This window comes from Lampetra fluviatilis, chromosome 63 (assembly GCF_964198595.1).
Source record: "Lampetra fluviatilis chromosome 63, kcLamFluv1.1, whole genome shotgun sequence".
In the NCBI taxonomy this organism is placed as follows: Eukaryota; Metazoa; Chordata; class Hyperoartia; order Petromyzontiformes; family Petromyzontidae; genus Lampetra; species Lampetra fluviatilis.
Window position 1 is genome coordinate 7,591,412 of NC_136337.1, and position 17,192 is coordinate 7,608,603.

Consider the following 17,192-nt stretch of genomic DNA (forward strand, 5'->3'; position numbering starts at 1 on the left):
GTAAGGTTCTTGTGGGCGCCGTGGTGGCTATGAGATGTTAACTCCCTCGTCTTGTACACAGGAGGTCGTAGGTTCGATCCTGATCCGAATGGCTGCTGTGTATTTGGAGTTGGTATCTCTCTCATGATCACGGTGGCTATGAAATGTTAACTACCTCGCCTGGTACACAGGAGGTCGTGGGTTCGATCCCGACCCTGACGCCTGCTGCTGCTGCTGTATATTTGGAATTTGTGGCGTCTCTCTCCCCTTGGTCGCGTGAATTTTTCTCCGGGTTCTCCGATTTTCCCTCCACATTAAAAAAACACACGCGCTTAGATTATTTGGCTGCAACTATAATTCCCCACGTATGATGTGTGGCAAGGTCGGCTCTGAAAAAGAGCTAATAGCTCAGTGAGCTTTGCCTGGTAAACAAAATAGTTAAGTTTAGCAGTGGCGTGAGGAATTGCAGGGCTGCGCATTTAGCCTTCAGCCGACAGTGAATGAACCACGCGGCGACTGCATTTTTAAAGCCAATGGATGTCAAAAGACGTCAACATTAAGCTTCATGAAATTACAAATGTAATTTGCAAATAATGCCCATATCTTTTAAGTCACAAAAGTTGGACAATTTGTCGCCTTCCCATATCTGTCCATTCACGTAAAAAAAACAATTCGTATTTTTTCACATCCATCAGCCACACGGCCTTCTGAGTGAAAACAATTACGCATCGTGGGTTGAACACACGCACACATTGCAGATTTTTAAAATTGAAAACTGCCATTTATTTATTTTCCATCAATACAACACTGTGACATATACAGTAAAATAAAAAAACCCTACTGTGTATATTAAAAAACCCACGTTATTATACCACCCTGAAAGTGTTCCACGTTCCAATGTTATTGGAGGTAAAGGTCCCTCAGGCGATTTACACGGACGAATGTGAATTCAGACGGTGTCCACGGGGTAAAGTAATCACGAGCGTCGTTGTGCAAAATATTAATAACAAAATAAATAGCAACAATTAAACAATATATAAATAACAAAATAAATACAAAATTTCGCCTCCTTCAGATGTCCCTCCATATAAATAATACCCTCCCCAGAAGGCTGAGTAGATGTGTACAAAATACAAAGACTGCAATTTTGCCTATAAAATGACAACCCATTTTGTGAAGCCATTACCTGGAGATAATTATAACATTGCGTATTTGTATCGCGCTTGCTTATCATCTCAAACTTTTGAAGGTCACCCACAGTGGCAGCTCTTCCTGTGCGGCACAATGCGACTCAGCAGCAGCAGAAAGCAGCAATTCGTCTGCCAGTAGGGGGCGATGGCTGCTTGCCGAGTCGGGCTGAACGATTAATCGATTTCAAATCGAAATGGCAAATTGAAACAATGCGATTAGCAAATCGCAAAGGCTGCGATTTGAAAAGTCATATTAATTCATTATTGGAATTGTTTTAATTTTTATGATTAAAACGTTATTTATTTAACTTAACAATTGTTCTATGTTTCATTGTTCTATTTAAATTAAAACATGAAATAAATACATGTTGGAAGCAATTAATATATTTTAAGTCCTCATCCTTGCATTAGAATATATAGAGCAGTTTATATTTTGATGTATCATGTGGTGATGCTCCATCACATGTTTTAAAGCTATTACACAGTGAATACTGAACTGAAGCTTGACTTTAAAAAATTTAATCGCAAATCAAATGTCAGAAAAATCTCAATTAGATATTTCCCCAAATCATTCAGCCCTATTGCTGAGTGCGATCCCAATTCAATAATTTGCAATGTAATGTTTCGACTTGGGGCAATTTGATACCAGCACGCAATGGACGACTCGTTTTGAATGAGCTCACTGGATCTTCACCATACACTGTGAACAACCACACAGCGCAGAGATTGGAATGGGCAATCCACACCGCAGCGTTAACCAGGGCTGCCTGGCGTGTTCAAACCACGGAGCTCTGCAACTCGCAGCGAATGCGCTGACACTGGGCCTTGTTAGCAAAAACTTCATCCCTTCCTTGTTGCACGTTTCAAATGACCACCAAGTCATCTTCACACAGCGGTAGTATACTGCAATGTGTAACATTTCCCAAGCAACATATATACAACACTGTAGCATTATTCTTCATGCTATACTGTTATTTCATTGGATGATAAAAAATGTATATACATATTAAAAATTACCGTCATTAACAATTCAGTTGTAAAATTACCTAATTAATTCCATTCAATGTTAATCAACTTTACTAAATACAAGTGTGTTTATGGACCTGTGCAAAGAATAGCTCATCTCAAAATTGCTTTTCAGGTGAGGCCATGTAATGATCGGCCACATTTTTGCCGTTAAAACCCTCCACCACCCAACACGGCCAAACAAATCAAATTGCCACATGTACAAGCGTTTGAACAATGCGCCACCTATTATTGATTTCAACTCAATGGTAACTTAAAGAACAATCATTTAAGTCACCTGACATTGCGTCAAGCATCCTCGGGACAAGATCCACTAAGTCAGAATACAATTCAGGGAGTCAGGACGGAGGGTCTTATGACACTCACTAGGCCAGACCATTACTTGGCCTTACCCCAAAAGCAATGATCAACCACATTAGCTGCGAAATCCTACTTGTTAAAAGTCTGCCTCAGCAGCAGATCATGCTTTCACACCTGATGTCGGACGCTTGTGTTGCGCCCAAAACGTCGTGATTTATTGTACAACTACGTGACTTTACCGTAAGAACCTAAGAGTATGGATTCCTGTAGTCACGAAAGCTTCAAATCAAGATTAAAATTGCAGTGTTTGTACCTGTGCAAATAACAGGCACAGGTACACAGACACACTGCTGTTTCCAAATGGCTGCACGGCTGGGATACTCTTACCTCTTTGACTTATATCTCCAATGCTTTAAGTGAAACGTCATTCAAAAACACAAACTCTACTTTTAAAATGTCAAAAAGATCCCAAGTCCACCGAAGCGATTCACGTGGTGTGGTGGGAGGCAGTGGGCGGGAACGCCCGGCGACCCGAGGGGTCGCCACGCAGGCCCCATTCCATGGTGCCACTAATCCAACGACGCCGGCCACAAGCGGGTCCCCGCTGAATGCGGTGCACATCACGCCCGTTCACATGTGCTTCTACGGCCGCCTGGGACGCTCATCTTTCCGATACCAGGAAGCCACAGGAGCTATGCACTTTTAAATACAGATGTAAAAGTAATTTCTTTATAACTTTTTGCGCAAAGTTTGTCACCCTTCCCCTGCACCTCCGATTAGCACAGTGGGCTACGTACGGTGCAAAGGAAGTTCAACACACAACTGGCCTGAAAAAGGTATCGACAAAAACCCCACGAGCCCTCCAATCATCCCCAAGCCCCTGAAGAATAAAGCGGCTGTGATGCCAGACGAAGCTTCACGAACCGGTCAGGGCTGCTGCTGCTGCTGGACATCCCGCGAATAAAACAAACATACGCCTCCACCTCGTTAAGCTAATTGTTTTTACACATCCCATGAGGCACGCTTGGGAGTTGCCGAGGCATTTTAACAAGCGCCATATACATGCAAAAATTATGACCTAGCATTTGGCTTCACAAAGTGGGTGTCCATTATTTCAGAGGCCAAACTGAGCCTTGCTATATATTTGACACATCCCATTCGCTCCACGGCCTTCTGGAAGTGCTAATAATAATCTTTTAAGTGCAGGGCCAGATATGGGAAGGAGGAAAAAAACCTACTTATGTGTTACTTATATTCTCCACGACCAAGCTGATCATCGTTGTGTGTTGTGTATTATATAGTTTGTGGTCGCTAAAGGAGACATATTTAAACATCAGCATTGGTTCAAGAAAGCCTTACTCTGATGACGAGACGCCGAATGTTCAAACCGGTCGATAATTATGCTTGAACCAATGCTGCCGAAATTAAGCATTCCCAGAAGAACGTGTGGCTGAGAGGATTTGTAAAAAATATACTTCTTTTGTTACGTGGACCAACATCAAACTCCTTCAATGTCTATGAAGTGACGTTGTGTTGCAAAACATAAATCTTATTAAATCTTCCTGTGCAAAATATTAAGAGGACACTTATGCTGAAAAAGCCACATTAATTGCCCCTTAATATTGACATCACCTGCTCTTGGGCAGTGCATGCAGCCAAACTCGCGAGGTCATTCCGCTCACCTTTTCAGAGGTCAAAATTCATTCAGTGACCGAGCATGATCCTTGTCTTCATAATAAAATCAGTTATAAACCCCAGCCTTAAGTTACAGACAAGTGCTTGATAGAATCCAACACAGAGCCGTTCGCTCACGGCGGTCGGTCGTCTCCTTATCTTTCTTCTAGAACTATTAGCGTGGGTGCTATCCTCGTTAACTTCACTCGTTTATTTCTCCAAACTCTTTTGTTTAATCTACGCTGTGTTCAGCCACCATACTGCAGGTCACAACAGCTCACACAACACACTCAACCCCCTAAACAAGCAGTAAATACCAGAGGTGGGACAAAGTCATTGTTATGCAAGTCCAAGTCGAGTCGCAAGTCATCAAATTCATGACTCGAGTCTGACTCGAGTCCAAGTCACATGACTCGAGTCCACATCTCATAAGTGGGACAAAGTCATTGTTATGCAAGTCCAAGTCGAGTCGCAAGTCATCAAATTCATGACTCGAGTCTGACTCGAGTCCAAGTCACATGACTCGAGTCCACACCTCTGGTAAATACTCACTCACCCATTCACCACAGTGCAGGTCACAACACACTCACTCACTGACCAAGTCACTCACCCGTTCAATGACCACACTGCAGGTCACCTCACGTTCCTACTTCTTCCCCTGCACTGCTCCACTTGAGAATTCCCTCCCACCGTCTATTCCCAAGCTCTCATAATAACCTTGCTCAATCAAAACCGTGGTCGCTCTCACCGCTTACAACTCACTCGCGATGTTTGTTGCTGGCCACTTGATGTGCAGTTGTTTTTGCACAGATTTCCATTTGCTTCATTGCCGTACTTTTATTGTTTTGCTCTCGTCATTTTCAGACTCATCCTGGTCCCTTGAGTTCTCACCTGGTTCAACAAGTTCAACTTGACCTGCCGTTCTGAGCCTTGGGCTTAGCAACTGTGTTAAAATAACCCTTTCCAACACTCGTGTACACTTACACTTTGAAAGCGCAAGCAGCACCATACCATGGGTAAGCTGACACGTCTGAGTGTGTGGTCTGTGTAGAGTGAGCGTGGTGGACAATGTGAGTGTGTGTGCATGTGTAAAGCAGTGGTGCGCAACCCAGACGAGTTGGTAGGCCACATTAACAGCCCTCCTTCACATCAGCAGGCCGCAAGTTTGACATCGTGCTCGTGCACCAATCGTGAGCCCACGTGTCGCCCGAGACACACTTAGACCAGGCCGCCACGAGGGGCTCCAGGGCTGCATGCTGCCTGTGTGCCAAAGGTTGCCTACCACTGGTGTGTAGTGTGTGTGGTGAATAGTTAGTGTGTGTAGTGTGTGTGTAGTGTGTGTGGTGGATAGTTAGTGTGTGTGTAGTGTGTGTGGTGGATAGTTAGTGTGTGTGTAGTGTGTGTGGTGGATAGTTAGTGTGTGTGTAGTGTGTGTGTAGTGTGTGTGTAGTGTGTGTGGTGGATAGTTAGTGTGTGTGTAGTGTGTGTGGTGGATAGTCAGTGTGTGTGTAGTGTGTGTGGTGGATAGTTAGTGTGTGTGTAGTGTGTGGTGGATAGTTAGTGTGTGTGTGTAGTGTGTGTGGTGGATAGTTAGTGTGTGTGTAGTGTGTGGTGGATAGTTAGTGTGTGTGTAGTGTGTGTGGTGGATAGTTAGTGTGTGTGTAGTGTGTGTGGTGGATAGTTAGTGTGTGTGTAGTGTGTGTGGTGGATAGTTAGTGTGTGTGGTGGCTAGTTAGTGTGTGTGTGTAGTGTGTGTGGTGGATAGTTAGTGTGTGTGTAGTGTGTGTGGTGGATAGTTAGTGTGTGTGTAGTGTGTGTGGTGGATAGTTAGTGTGTGTGTAGTGTATGTGGTGGATAGTTAGTGTGTGTGGTGGCTAGTTAGTGTGTGTGTAGTGTGTGTGGTGGATAGGATGTGCGTGTGAGTACAACAAGGTGTGGTGGAGTACACAGTACTGTCTGCTTCGCGGTTTCACATGAAGCAAGCAGGAAGCCTTGTGCCTTACCCCCCCCCCCCACCGCTTCTCTACCCATGATGCTCGGTGTGGTATGGGAAGGCCGGAGGGACAAAGTGCTGCCCGTTCACGGCCGCCGTTGCCGCCGCCGCCACCCTCTCGAGTGCCAGCAGGCAGCGCTCGGCGTGTGCCTTCAGCATGTTGGAGAAGCGGAAGCGCAGGCCGCAGCCCTCGCACGCGTACGGCTTCTCGCCCGTGTGTGTGCGGCGGTGCCGCTTCATGTTGGGGCGGCTCGTGAAGCGCTTCCCGCACGCGTCACACGCAAACGGCTTCTCGCCTGCAACACGTGGCACACACGCACACACACAGATTTGTATTGGTACTCTACACACCGCACACTCGACACACACACTCGTACAATTACTCTACACACCGCACACTCAACACACACACAGACTCGTACAATTACTCCACACAACGCACACTCAACACGCACACACAGACTCGTACAATTACTCTACACAATGCACACTCAACACACACACACAGACTCGTACAATTACTCTACACAATGCACACTCTACACAAAGATCCCCCATATGGCCTTCGTCCGACTGTTGCTGTTAGCGAGCACCTATGAAGGCCGGCACGGCGGCCGCCTTTGTCTCCCCAGTGGCGATGTTTACACATTGCACCAGGTACTCATTTGAGGCTAAGTTGATCTAGGAGAGGCCCAGGCCCAGTTCAGATAATCTTCACTGGTATTGGCCGTGTGCGGGAATCAAAACTGGGTCGCTGGGTTCGAAGCCCAGCGCGCTAATTACGACACTACCGCACACTCTACACAAGATGCGAACTAGTGCTCGACACAGACACACTTGACACACACCCTACACGGCGGCACACACTATCCACCATACACTGGCTTTGAGTAAATGGGTGGCCGTGTTAGTGAAATGGGTGGCTGTATTAGTGAATAAGTTGCCAGGTTAGTGGATGGGTTCCTGTGTCTGTGGATGGGTGGCCGTGTTTATGAATGAGGGGCAGTGTTTGTGAATGAGTGACCTTGTTAGTGGATGTGTGGCCTTGTAGGTGGATGGGTGGGTGTGTAAGTGAATGGGTGGTTATGTTAGTGACTGGGTGAATGGGATCTCACCTGTATGTACCTTGAGGTGCTCATCAAAGTACTGCTTCATGCTGAAGTCCTTCCCACACCACTGGCACATGAACTCCTTGTGTCCCACGTGCACACTCATGTGGTTTCTCAGCTGATAGCGATACATGAAGCACTCAGTGCAGCTCTCCAGCTGCAACGACAGACACCAATCACTCACACATCCAGCCAATCATGGACACTGCCACCCATTCACTAACCTGGCCACACATTCACAAGTACAGCCACCCATTCACTAATACGGCCACACATGCACTAACCTGGCCACATATTCACAAGTACAGCCACCCATTCACTAATACGGCCACACATGCACTAACCTGGCCACACATTCACAAGTACAGCCACCCATTCACTAATACGACCACACATGCACTAACCTGGCCACACATTCACAAGTACAGCCACCCATTCACTAATACGGCCACCCATTCACTAACCTGGCCACACATTCACAAGTACAGCCACCCATTCACTAATACGGCCACACATGCACTAACCTGGCCACACATTCACAAGTACAGCCACCCATTCACTAATACGGCCACACATGCACTAACCTGGCCACACATTCACAAGTACAGCCACCCATTCACTAATACGGCCACCCATTCACTAACCTGGCCACACATTCACAAGTACAGCCACCCATTCACTAATACGGCCACACATGCACTAACCTGGCCACACATTCACAAGTACAGCCACCCATTCACTAATACGGCCACCCATTCACTAATACGGCCACACATGCACTAACCTGGCCACACATTCACAAGTACAGCCACCCATTCACTAATACGGCCACACATGCACTAACCTGGCCACACATTCACAAGTACAGCCACCCATTCACTAATACGGCCACCCATTCACTAAAACGGCCACACATGCACTAACCTGGCCACACATTCACAAGTACAGCCACCCATTCACTAATACGGCCACACATGCACTAACCTGGCCACACATTCACAAGTACAGCCACCCATTCACTAATACGGCCACACATGCACTAACCTGGCCACACATTCACAAGTACAGCCACCCATTCACTAATTCGGCCACCCATTCACTAACCTGGCCACACATTCACAAGTACAGCCACCCATTCACTAATTCGGCCACCCATTCACTAACCTGGCCACACATTCACAAGTACAGCCACCCATTCACTAATTCGGCCACCCATTCACTAACCTGGCCACACATTCATAAGTACAGCCACCCATTCACTAATACGGCCACACATGCACTAACCTGGCCACACATTCACAAGTACAGCCACCCATTCACTAATACGGCCACACATGCACTAACCTGGCCACACATTCACAAGTACAGCCACCCATTCACTAATACGGCCACACATGCACTAACCTGGCCACACATTCATAAGTACAGCCACCCATTCACTAATACGGCCACACATGCACTAACCTGGACACACATTCACAAGTACAGCCACCCATTCACTAATACGGCCACCCATTCACTAATACGGCCACACATGCACTAACCTGGCCACACATTCACAAGTACAGCCACCCATTCACTAATACGGCCACACATGCACTAACCTGGCCACACATTCACAAGTACAGCCACCCATTCACTAATACGGCCACACATGCACTAACCTGGCCACACATTCATAAGTACAGCCACCCATTCACTAATACGGCCACACATGCACTAACCTGGACACACATGCACTAACACGGCCAGTGGGGGGCAGCACTGTCAAATCACCGACAGATGGGGTATATTTATTTTTGAAACACCGCACAAAATTCCAAGCGGCCAGCAATAACCAGCACCATCAAGAGACGTAATCACCCAGAGTTGACAGGTTTCTTGAATTGAGCAAGGTTATTGTAAGAACTTGGGAAAAAGAGAGAATGGGAGGGAATTACCAAGTGCAGCAGTGCAAGGGATGAGGCAAAAAGAGAAGATTTGTGACCTGCAGTGTTGTGAGTGAATGCGTGGGTGACTGAGAGAGTGAATGTCATCTGTAGTGTGGTGGGTGGGTGAGTGAGTTTTTATGTGATGTGCAGTATGATGCTTGAGTGTGTGGGTGCGCTACAAACCCGGAAACACGAGTTAGATTCCCGCTCACGGTCAACACCGATGACGATTATCTGAACCGTTTCTGGGCCTCCCCTAGGTTGACTCAGCCTCAAATTAGCACCTGGTGCGATGTGTAAACATTGCCTCAAGGGAGACAAAGGCAACCGAGCATGGTGATGGCCACCCAACCCCTCGTGTGCCATGCCAGCCTGCATAGGTGCTCGCAAACAGCACTTGCCCCGACAGTCTGTTAAGGCTATACAGGGGATCCATAATCTAGGTTTTTTGTGTCAGATCGCGTAAATATAATGGGTCGTTAAACCCGCCATCAATGTTGTGGATTTGCTCTCCAACACACCGGTGTGCTGTACTAGTAACGACTTGGCATGTTCTGTTTACGTGGCAAACCTTAATAATTGGCTGTGTTGGGTGGTGGCGGGTTTAACGACACATTTATATTTACGCGATCTAACCCAAAAAACCTATATTATAGATATTGGTCACGAAAGCCTACGTGTTAAACTATACAGGGGATGTTTGTTTTTACGTGACATGCAGTATGATGGTTGGCCGAGAGGTTGTTTGAGTGGGTGCCCGAGTTGTTGTAACCTGCAGCGGGGTGGTTGAACACAGTGGAGTGAGTCAAATCTGGTAGACGACAAATTCCTTCAACACGAGTGGAGGAATCACTCGAGTGAAGTACGTGGAGGGCTGGCTCCACGTGCGCTGTACGTGCGTAGTTGAACCCGTAGCCGACCACATTCACCGGAGGTGCTCTCACACTCGGCTCTCACCTTGCACTTGTACGGCCGGAGTCCCGAGTGCTTCATGCTGTGCACCTTGAGGGACATGCTGCGTTTGAAGGACTTGCCGCAGGTCTCGCACGTGTACGGCATGTCCTCGCGGTGAGCTACGGGAGGGGAGGTGGATGACCGGCAAATCGAGTTACAAAGTTTCCCTCGAAAATATTCACAGTATGTACGTTGAACTTCTTTAGCACCGTACGTAGCCAACCGTGGCGATCAAAGGTGTGGTAAAGCCTCTCACACCCCGTTTAATATAATTAACACATTTCTTTGGCGATGTTGGTTTTCTTTGGAACTGCTTCTTGTGTTTAGTTGGTTGTCCTTCCCCCATACCTCCAATCAGAACAGTTGGCTACGTACGGTGCCAAAGGAGTTCAATATACGTACATACACACGGCAGCAGTGCACGAGCACACAAAACGAACGCACAACACATTGTTCCATAACACTGCAGACTTCTTCATGTGCCGATTTAATATTGATGTAGAGGGACCCTAATTTTACATCGAGGTGGCTAACGAGCCATATGATTCGTCAGGAGTAGCTGAGTGGTGAATCTTCGCTATCGCGATGCCTCCTCCATATTCGCGAATTGGTCACCGAGTCGTTCTACGCTCCGTGGTTCTGTTGTGGGTGGTGACTGCAGTTTCATTATTTATATATATATACATATACAGGGGCACCACGGTGGCAAGATGTTAACTACCTTGCCTGCTATGCAGGAGATGGTGGGTTCGATCCCGACCCTGGCGCCTGTATATTTGGAGTTTGCATGTTCTCCTTGTGATCGGGTGGATTTTTCTCCGGGTCCTCTGGTTTTTTCCTCCACATTTAGAGTATTTGGCTGCTATATATTTCCATGTGATAAACCACTTCGTTGAGCTATCATTTATGGCCAAGTCGCTTCTGAAAAAGAGCTCTATGGCTCTGTGAGCCTTACGTGGTAACATAAAAATGGTTGAGTTTAATTTCCCATTTGTGCATCAATATTAAGTATCTGCATCTGCTGCCATGGTTTGTGTGCGGATGCGTTTCAGGGTTGTGGTCCCGAGCTTCACGGAAGACTGAATCCTGGAATCGTCTGCGTCGGGTCTTGCACGAGGAGGTGTGACTTCTCATTAATTTTATTAATATTTCCAAGCGTAATTTTGCACCTCCGTTTAGCACGCTTCGCTACGTACGGTGCGAAAGAAGTTCAATATACATACATTAGGGTTGTGGAGCCGCACTGTCGAAGGTTTAGGGCATGGGTCCAAAAGGAAAGACTTATAAAAGAGGTGACGTATCGGACAATGCGGCTCTCCGACACATCACATAGATGATGAAGGGCCATTACTGGCCAGGCTTGCTTGAACTAATGCTGGTGAACTGTCAGATCATCTATTTTAGGCAAAGGCCCTCTGTGGTAGACATGGTTCCTGATTCAGCACAATACCTAAACAATAATTACATTGTATATTATCCACAATGGGGCGAGTGGTTGTTTTGTCCCGTGTGTGTATATGTGTGTATATATGTGGGGAGCGATGGTGTAGCGAACAGTGTATTGCGCTAGGAACTTGGTGACCATCCGAGTTTGATTGCCACTCATCGCCAACATCAGTGACAATTATGTTGTCACTGGTGTCAAATGAGTACCTGGTGTGGTGTGTAAACATTACCGCAAGGGAGACAATGGCAGCCAGGAGCGGTGGTGGCAAGCCACCCTCTCGTGTGCCGTGCTGGTCTTCATAGGTGCTCGTTAACAGCACTTGCCAAAAAGTCTGTTATAGCTATATGGGGGATCTTTGTCTTTATATATATGTCAGGTCAGGCTGTGGACTCACCGACCAGATGTTTCTTGACCTGGGCCAGGGTGTAGAATTTCTTTCCGCAGATGTCACAGGCAACGTTCCTCTCTGCGGGGCTGTGCACAGTTTTCATGTGCTGCTGCAGGTACCACAGCTTCTTGAATGACTTCTCACATGTAAAGCACTGGGGGGAAATACAAAGATCCCCCATATAGCCTTTAATAGACTGTTTGGGCAAAAGCTGTTAGCGAACACCTATGAAAACCGATACAGCTCACAAGAGGGTGAGTTGCCAGCACCACGCCCAGCTGCCTTTGTCTCCCTAGTGGCGATGTTTACAACCTGCACCAGCTACTCATTTGAGGTAGAGTCAACCTCGGGGTGGCCCAGAACCGATTCAGATAATTGTCACTGGTGTTGCGCGGGAATCAAACTCGGGTCGCCGGGTTCATAGTGCGGCACGCTAACCGCTGCACCACCGCTCCGCACACACACAGAACCGTCCAGAGCAACACACACAACAGATTTACTTTTTTAAACAGCGATTCTGAACCCGGTGGCCGGTCGTCCTACGACAGCCCGCACCTGGATGCTGCGCTCGCAGTCCGTCTGCCGGTGTAGGCCGAGCTCCTCCTCCCGCGAGAACCTCTTGGGGCAGCGCTCGCAGGCGAGGCTCCGCCGGTGCCCGGTGGCGAGGTGCCGGCGCAGCCGCGTCTCCCCACGCAGCACGCGGCCACACGTGCTGCACGGAAAGCGACGACTCCCCTCCTCCTCCCCCTCCTCCTCCCCCCTCTTCGTCTCCTTGTCCTCCTCTTCCTCGTTGGTCTTCTTTCTTCTCTTCCGACAAATCTTTTTCTTCTTTTCTTTCTTTCCCTCTTCCTCAAGCCTGCTTTTTGGAGGAGGGGGCCCTGCCGGCCCCCCATTGCTGCTCGCTCTGTGCCGAGGACGCAGCCTCCGCTCGTTGCCAAGCTGCTGCTGCTGCTCCGCAGCCTCCTGCTTCACCCGCTCCTCCTGCTGCTCCTCCTCCTGCTTCACCTCCTGCTTCACCCGCTCCTCCTGCCGCTCCTCCTCTAGTTTCACTTCGTCTTGCCCGCAGAGCAACGCCATTGGCTCAGAGACCTGGGAGACGGCAATGTGCGGTGGGGGGGCAAGTTTCTGAGGTGCAGAGGATGGTTCATGGTGATGATGGATGAGGTGATAATGGTGATGGGTGGGGTGATGGGTGGGGTGATGGTGATGAGTGGATTGATGGTTATGGGTGGGGTGATGACGGTGATGGTTGGAGTGATAACAATGTTGATGGTTTAGGTGATGATGTGTGGGGTGATGATGGTGTTGATGGTAATGGTTTAGGTGATGATGAGGATGGGTAGGGTGATGGTGATGGGTTGGGTTATGGTGGCGATGGGTTGGTTGAAGGGTTTGGCGATGTCAAACATAGAAACCTGGATGCATACGGAGTCATTACGCACCCTGTGGATCTCCTTACACTGGCGATGATGACAATGACGCAGGATATAGTGATAGTGACAATGATCACATTTACAATTCAGATTTTACAATTTTAAAACCACAATAGGAATTTACACTGTGTCGAACCGACGATGGCAATAGTGTTGGTCTAACTGGTGACACTGATAATGGCAATGCTAATTGATGCTGGTCACAATCTGGATATACGGAGGTCTAATATACACATGTATTTGAAAACTACCGATGCCGATGAAAGGTGTTGCAATTGTGCTTTACAATTTGGATTCACGGAACATTTAGACTTTCTCGACTTGCAATCGGAAGAATGTTGAATCAAATATCCTGGTGGCAGGTTAACTCAAGCAAATTAAATGAAAAACCACCTCGTTGTATGGAGCCTGGCCATGATTTTGGGAATGTAAATTCAACAGCACTGGCTCAGTGCTTCATATGAGATACACACCATCGCTGCCCTGTTAGGTGATGGTACTGACGATGGTTGTCGAGCAAGGGTGTTCAATGCCTGAAGGAAGACTTGCAGTGGTGGACACATAGTGGGGTGCAGGGCCCAGGACAAGACACCCCCCCACCCCCAATGCCTCAAGTATTGCAACTGACACCGTGACATCGAAACGTGGGGCTCCAAAAGCGTGGGGCACGGGACGGTCACCCCAATTTGCCGTACACTAGGGACGGCTCTGAGTGGACACGTGCAGGTATACCATAGTACGTCAGACCGGCGCTTCTCAGAACACCAAACACGCACACCGGCACTTCTAAGAGCAGTTCCCTATCCCTATGCCATGAGGTTTCCACAGAGGGGAAACAGCAGTGAGCATGGGCTGCTGCAGAACATAAGGGTTTCCAACCAGCACCGGAAACACGCATGGTTCCAAGCATGCAAGGCCATTTAATAATATTTAAATTGCAGTGAATTTGTAACTTTTATTGTATTTGGGCCAGAGGTGGGACAAAGTCATTGTTATGCAAGTCCAAGTCGAGTCGCAAGTCATCAAATTCATGACTCGAGTCTGACTCGAGTCCAAGTCACATGACTCGAGTCCACACCTCTGATTTGGGCTACAACACCAGCCGCACAAAAAAGTACTTGCTGCTTGCAAGTGATGCAATCCACTCTATATAATATTTTGCACTTTGGTAAATCCACGCAAACGTTAATTACCTGGTGGTAGCTGTAGTGGGAATCGAACCGCTGGCTCCGTGTGAACAGGCTCAGAGGCCAGTGCCATGACCGCTAAGTGACGCTGTCAGTCCAGCAGTGACACATGCGGCTGTTGAAGTCGAGAGGGAAATTCAAGTCCAAGTCCTTTCTCCAGTGTATGATGAAACCAGCCCCTCTGATGGTGAAGGTTGCTTTTCCGATAGTGGTCATGGCGATGATGTTGTGGTGAAACCAGCAAATTGGACACTGGAGGATTCTGTGGTGATAGTTATGATGGTGGTGGTGGCGTTGTTGGCCATTGTACTATGTGGCCATGGGTCATTGCGTTGGTGGTAAATGAGGCAATGGTGGTGATGGTGGCGATGGTAGTGGTGGCGGAGGTGAAGAATGCAACTGCAATGGGTGTTCTCTTCCCGTCATATCTAAATGCGGAGTTGGCAACCCCAGAAAAACCTGAATAAAAACTCTCCCCAATGGGCCGATGGGCTGGAGACACAAAAACACAAACAAAAGAGAAAAATGACAATGACAAAAGCAACAAAATGGAATAAGAACTCATATTTAACGCAAACATGTAGCATCAACTGGAAACTAATATAAACATATCAGCTTTTAATGTCCACTTGTAAATACGAGTTCACGATTGATTTTTGGGTTAGGCCATGAAATATTGGTCAAATTATGTGTCTTAGGACTCCTCCACCACCGACACAGCCAAACAAATGAAACGGTCCCCCGGTGTACAATCAGAATCATCGTTTAAACAGGAGGAATCCAATGAGCTATGAAGCTCGTTTTCACAGATGTCCAGGAGCCAATCATTTCTATGCTCACCAGTAAATTGACGAATATTTAACAATTATAGATGCGACATTTCGCTTGAAAGTATGTCACACATCTTTAGGGTAAGATTCAGGGTGTCAGGAATATTTCACCTGTTGCTTGGGTCGGGGTCAGCGCTAGATTTGCGAATATCAAATTTCACAGGCACAAATAAACTTGCCAAAATGAGAAGCTGCATTCAGATGTTCACTCTAAACAACCGTACAACATAATACATTCATTTAACGATTTAGAATGTTGAAAATGCTCGCCGTTTCTGTTTAAGAGGCATGGGAAACCACTGAGAGATGCAGGAAGGCAGCAGCCAGGCGGTGAGCCGTCGCAAACGATTGGCCAAGCTCTGCAGTCCTCTGTATATTAAGATGTTGTTCGTTAATTCATGGTTTTTTAACATCAAAACTAAACAATTAAACAAAAATATATACTTGACCAGGTAAATCCCACTCAGCTACACATCTCTTTCAGAAGCCAAAAATGATAACTCAACGAAGCGGCTTATCGCGTGGAAAAACCGAAGGACCCGGAAAAAGTCCACGCGACATTGGAGACACGCAAAATCCAAATATACAGCAGCAGGCGTCAGGATCGGAATGAAACCCACGACCTCCTGTGTATCAGGCGAGGGAGTTAAACTCACAGGTGCGAGGTGGCACCGTCCCTTTCCCACCCAGATGAGCATTAGCTATGGGAGGAACCCTGAAGACACCCATGTAGAACAGGAGGGGGAGAGAACACACAAACTCCACACCGAACGGTGCCCAATGTATACGCGTCCAAGTGAATTCCGACTCAAATGAGCCCCGATGCGGCGCTCTCACCTCCTGTTCACAGTCCTGAACCAGTTGTAGAATATTCCACGTTCCTACGGCGGGAGCGAGTCCATCCAAATGACCACAAACAGTGGCGTGGCTTTAATTTATCGAACCAATCGGAATGTTGCAAAGTTAAAATCCTGGTCAGGGTTTTACTCAGCCCAACATCGATACAATCAGCGCCACTTTGTGTGAAGTCAAAAGTGGTTGTCAAATGGAAGTACTCGTCTCCGCCATAGGAACGTGGAATGTTTACCTCTGGCTCTGCAGGGCTGTGATTAGACGAGCACCAATGCCTCAATGGTAACTTGAGCAGAAGATCACTTTGATACCATTCCCAAGGGCGCATGCCCCCCCCCCGCTCCTGGCCGCCTTTGTATCACAGCAGCGAGCGTCCCAACGCCGCGGGGTTTTTAAATCCGAGAGCGAATCTCCGTGAGAGCGAAACTCCGATCCTCGCTCCCCGATCCAACCTCCCCGCTCCTCCCTCCCCGGCGCTCACCCTGCAACCGGCGCCTCGCGACGCCAAATCCGAAGCCCTCGAGCAGGGCCCGCTAAGCACAGGCAGAGCGGAGTGGAGGGAGCGGAGAGAGTGGAGGGAGCGTGCGTTGACAGAGAGAGGAGAGAGCAAAGAGTGGATAGAGAGTGGAGCGTTGACAGAGAGAGGCGAGAGCAGAGAAAGCGCGGGGTTACCTCCTCTGTGGAGACGGAACCAACAATCGACTCCGCGGTGACGCGATCACCACGTGCCGGATGCTCCCGAGCGCCATGTTGGTCAGGGGAAGTCTGCGCTCAGCAATCGAGGGGGGAGGACTCGCGCCGTGACGTCATCCACACGCGACGCGCAGCCCCAGCACGGAACGCACGTTGGCGTTTGTAGCCCCTTGCCAACATGGCGCCCGCGTAGCCTCGTGGGCGAA

At 48.0% G+C, this 17,192-nt stretch overlaps 1 protein-coding gene across 1 annotated transcript; it reads right to left on the reverse strand.

Moving 5' to 3' along the window:
• Window positions 1–773: 773 nt before the first annotated feature.
• Window positions 774–16,764, reverse strand: LOC144951669 (uncharacterized). The gene is made up of 6 exons (XM_078881960.1): window positions 16,529–16,764; window positions 12,547–13,080; window positions 11,998–12,145; window positions 10,160–10,275; window positions 7,278–7,428; window positions 774–6,458 (listed from the first exon to the last, which is right to left on the reverse strand). The coding sequence occupies exons 1-6, from the start codon at window positions 16,619–16,621 to the stop codon at window positions 6,193–6,195; spliced, it is 1,308 nt and encodes a 435-aa protein (XP_078738086.1). The 5' UTR covers window positions 16,622–16,764; the 3' UTR covers window positions 774–6,192.
• Between the last annotated feature and the right edge of the window lie 428 nt (window positions 16,765–17,192).